This window comes from Mastomys coucha, unplaced genomic scaffold (assembly GCF_008632895.1).
Source record: "Mastomys coucha isolate ucsf_1 unplaced genomic scaffold, UCSF_Mcou_1 pScaffold21, whole genome shotgun sequence".
Classification (NCBI taxonomy): Eukaryota; Metazoa; Chordata; class Mammalia; order Rodentia; family Muridae; genus Mastomys; species Mastomys coucha.
The window spans coordinates 19745892-19750291 of NW_022196904.1; the positions used below are offsets into that span (position 1 = coordinate 19745892).

Sequence of the window (4400 nt, forward strand, 5' to 3'; positions counted from 1 at the left end):
CTGAAGGAAGGGCAAGCCAGCCTAAATATAGCTATCTCCTGAGAGGCTCTGACAGTACTTGACTAATAATACAGGTGTAGAGGCTCACAGACATCTATTGATCTGAGTACAGGGTCCCCAATGAAGGAGGTAGAGAAAGGACCAATGGAGCTGAGGGTTTTGCAGCCCCTTAGGACGAACAACAGTATAAACTAACTAGTACCCTCAGAGCTCCCAGGGTCTCAACCACCGACCAAGGACTGCACATGGAGGGGTCTGATTGTTCTGGCAGCAAGTGTATAGTAGAGGATTGCAATGTGATCATCAATAGGAGGAGAGGACCTCGACCCTGTGAAAGTTCTGTGCCTCAGTGTAGGGGAATGCCAGGACCAATAAGTGGGAGAGGGTGGGGTGGCAGGCATGGGGAGGGGGGAGGCAACAGGGGTTTGTTTTTGTTGTTTTTGTTTGTTTCTTTGTTTTTTTGGAGGGGAAACTGGGAATGGAGAAATTTACATGTAAATAAAGAAAATATCTAAAAAAAAAAAAAAGAAATGAGAAAGAGCTTTTAAATTAAGAATTTGTTGTTACAATAGTGTTATTAGTTGAAAGGTGTAGCTAGTACAGTTCTCTTGTGCATACATCAAGACCAAAAGATCAAGTTTTCTATATTCAGTTAAGAGAATTCTGGTTTCAGTAAAAGTTGTCTGTAGACTTATAAGTAATTATTTTATTTTCTCAGTAGAGAGGGCTTAAATCTAGTCCTTCTGTTACTACTATTATAGATAGATCTGAGATGTTTAAACCTGTGACTAACCCTCTGAAATTGCAAGAAAGCCCTCAATAAACTCTTTCTTGTATAAGTTGCCTTTTTTCATGATGTCTCTTCACAGACATAGAAAATAAAGTAAGATACCAGGAAAATGGTCTACTACTAGGGTACATCACCGACTCTTCTAAAGTGTTAATTTTGAGATAGGGTCTTCCTAAGTTACCCAGGCAAGGACTGATGCTTGACCTTCTTAATGTGGAGATGAAAAGCAGGGCTGCCCTGCCCACTCTTGGACCTCTCCTTCTTAGTTACCAACACTTCATTTCTCTTTAATGGAGAGAGAGATGGTGGGAGAGGGAGCAGCATTCCTTTTGCGATGTTCGGCCAGTACCTGTCTAGATCGGAACACAACCCTGAAGAAGTGCACTCCAGTGACTTAGGACGAAGGTCAGAAAACCATGGTGATTTCGGGCACAGAACCTGTACTTTCCTGACCTTGGCACAGTGCCACTATCAACTTGCCTGACACCAGGACCTTGCACCCACCAAGCTGGTTGGTCTGTTGCTGAACTTGGGTCATTATTCCAGCCCAGGATTCCCAGTGGGAGCCATGAAGTGCATTCCATGCAGTAACTGGCACAATCCTCACATTTTGGAGGGGTACATTGCCTTCACTTTTTAATAGACAAAAATACAGAGAGATTAAGAGTCTTATCCAAGGCCACACAGTAGATTAGAACTACATTGTACACATGATAGTTGCTTTCCAAACATGACCAGAAAGCACACATCTGTGCCCCAGCAGTGGGGAGGCTTGAAGATAACATTATGAGTTCAAAGCCAGCCTTGGTTATATATGGGAGCCTTGTCTAAGACAAACAAATGAAGAGTTCAACCAATAGGTTTAAAATGTGTGGTGGTTTGAACCTATTTACTTCAGAAGTTGAGGCAAATTGACCACAACCAGTCTGAGTTATAAAGGGAGACCTAAAACAGATAGCTGGATATAGTAGCACAAACCTGCAATCCTGATACATGGGAAGTGGAGGCAAAAGGGTCAGGAGCCTGGATGCACAGTGAGACTCTTTCTCCCAAATTCCTGCTACAAAGCAACTGAGAAGCAGGATTTATTTCCTCTTAGTTTCATTGCAGGTGAGGTATGACATTTGAAGCTTTGGTCTAGATGTGGGAGCTTGTGGTTGTTCCTATATACGGCAGACAGAAGAAGGAGGAGGAAGGAGAGAGAGAGAGAGAGAGAGAGAGAGAGAGAGAGAGAGAGAGAGAGAGAGAGAGAGAGAGAGAGAGAGAGAAAGAGAGAGAGATATGGATGCAGTAGAGTTGTGACTCATTAGGTTGCCTCCAACAACCTACTTCTGTCTTGCAAGCTATATACCTAAGTGTTTTGCCCCCTCCCCAAATAATATCAGTTAGGTACAGTGTTGAAACATGAACTTCTGAGACAGATTTTGCATTCAAAATAGAACATGTTATAAATGGATCAATGCTATCACTGTACTGGTGGGCTAGTTAAGAACTTTCAATTTCCTTTTTAGCTATCTATTTCCTTTTAGCAAGAGGGAAGGACAGAGAACTTCACGTGCTATGAACACAATCAGGAGAATGAAGGGAACCATTTGTTATTAGACACAGTGATCAGAGACTATCCTAGTTAGGGTCTCTATCTCTGTGATAAAACACCACAGCAGAAGGCCACTTGGGGAGGAAAGGATTTGTTTTGCTTGCACTTTACAGTTTATCATTCTAGGAAGTCAGGGCAGAAACACAAGGCAGGAACCTGGAGGCAGGAGCTGATGTGGAGGCCACAGGGGGAGTGCTTCTTACTTGCTCAACCTGATTTCTTATAGAACCCAGGACCACCAGTCCAGGGGCGGAATTTTCCACAGTGGGTTAGGCCCTCCACCACCCAATCACTAATTAAGAAAATGCTCTACAGGCTTGCCTGCAGTGTGATCTTTTGGATAAATCTTCTCAATTGAAATTCCCTGCTCTCAAATGACTGTGGTTTTTATCATTTTGACACGAAAACTATCCAGCCCAGAGACCCAGGGGCTCCTACTGCTCCTCTGCCAGGTTTCAGCCTCTCTCCACCTGACTTTTGAGCCTTGCTACTCCTGAATCTCTTGCCTCTCCTTTTTTTCTCCTCCCCATTCTCCCATCTGTGGCTATCATGGGCCAGAGAGTGAAATGGGGACTCTGCAGAAATTACATCTGCAGATTTTTCAAAAACCTGGGCCTGGGAATGAACAGAAAGAGATAAGCACAGGGTCATGGGACAGACACTATTCTTGTCAACGCAAATGTAATCACATTTACACAGGACACAAGGAACATACAGAGAAGCCTCCATAATTTAAGATTATACATGTAAATACACCCCAGACATGCAAGAATAGACTAGGCAGCAGATCTAGACTCAGAGACAGAGATACACATCTGTACATTTATATCAGAAATTACCTTTCATGTACAAAAAGCATACAGCATACCTGCAATCCCATGCCCCAGTAAGTAAACAGACAAAACTGAGCTGACAAGTGCACATCCACCCCCCATAAAGCAAGAAGCATTACACTCAGTGCCCTTTAGTCCTGTGTATCTGTTTCATGGTGTCCTTGACAATATCTATGGTGTGGTTGAGGGAATGAAGAGCGAGCAACCAAAGCAGGGAGTTGCTATGGTGTTCACACTCTGGACAATGAGAGACAGGAGGCGGGAACTTCTGAAGTTACATAACTGAGTGGAGAGGCGGGATCAGCATAAAAGATTCTGCTGCAGCGTGCAGTGAAGTCAACATTGGTTAGACCAGGACCATGGAGCCCAGTATCTTGCTCCTCCTTGCTCTCCTTGTGGGTTTCTTGTTACTCTTAGTCAGGGGACACCCAAAGTCCCATGGTAACTTCCCACCAGGACCTCGTCCCCTGCCTCTCTTGGGGAACCTCTTGCAGATGGACAGAAGAGGCCTTCTCAATTCCTTCATGCAGGTAAGACATGCACAGGGCCTGAGCCCTGTGGGCTTAGCCCTGTGTCTCCTCCTGGAGATCACTCAGTGGGAAGAGCAAGGGACTTCTTCCAGGCTGTAGGTTCAGGTGGGAAGATTGCTGAGGTGTGAGATCTTGATTTGTGGTGGGTGGTGCTCAGAGAGACAGGCAAGTCTTGCTATGTTGGAACTGTGTGGGGGCACTGTGCTTGGAATATGAGAGGTGTAGAGGTGTTGAGGTGTTGTGAGCATGCAGAATTTCACTCCTTGGAGCTTGTCCATTCCAGAAGAGAAAGACAAATATCAGAGGTATCAACACTCAGGTTTGCTTCAGCCAGCAAGAGATTAGCCTGAGGTGTTCTAGGACAAGGGGGAAGAGAGGCAGGATGGGAGGAGGGGTGGGTAGGAGTGTTTATCAGTTTATTCCAGCAGCTGGCTTGGCATAGGCCTACCAGTTTCTATATTGGTGCTTCACACACAGGGTTTCAGGTTTGATTACCACTTGCTTACTAATAATCAGCATCCATGATCCTACCTTTTGTGAGAGAGCTGAGGTAGTGACTCTAAGTTCCATCCCTCTGTTTGCAGCCACATGTGTTGAGATCACACTCTTGAACCTTGTGTTTGTTACCCTTGGTTTTTAAAAGATCTCAG

At 44.7% G+C, this 4400-nt stretch overlaps 1 protein-coding gene across 1 annotated transcript in view; it reads left to right on the forward strand.

Annotated features, from left to right (window-relative positions):
* Positions 1 to 3520: 3520 nt before the first annotated feature.
* The window catches only part of LOC116101862 (cytochrome P450 2B1), a 116546-nt gene continuing 115666 nt past the window's right edge, over positions 3521 to 4400 (forward strand). The window contains exon 1 of the mRNA XM_031385803.1: positions 3521 to 3750. Within this exon, the coding sequence (XP_031241663.1) occupies positions 3580 to 3750 (171 nt within the window). The 5' untranslated portion in view covers positions 3521 to 3579. The remainder of the gene's footprint in view (positions 3751 to 4400) is intronic.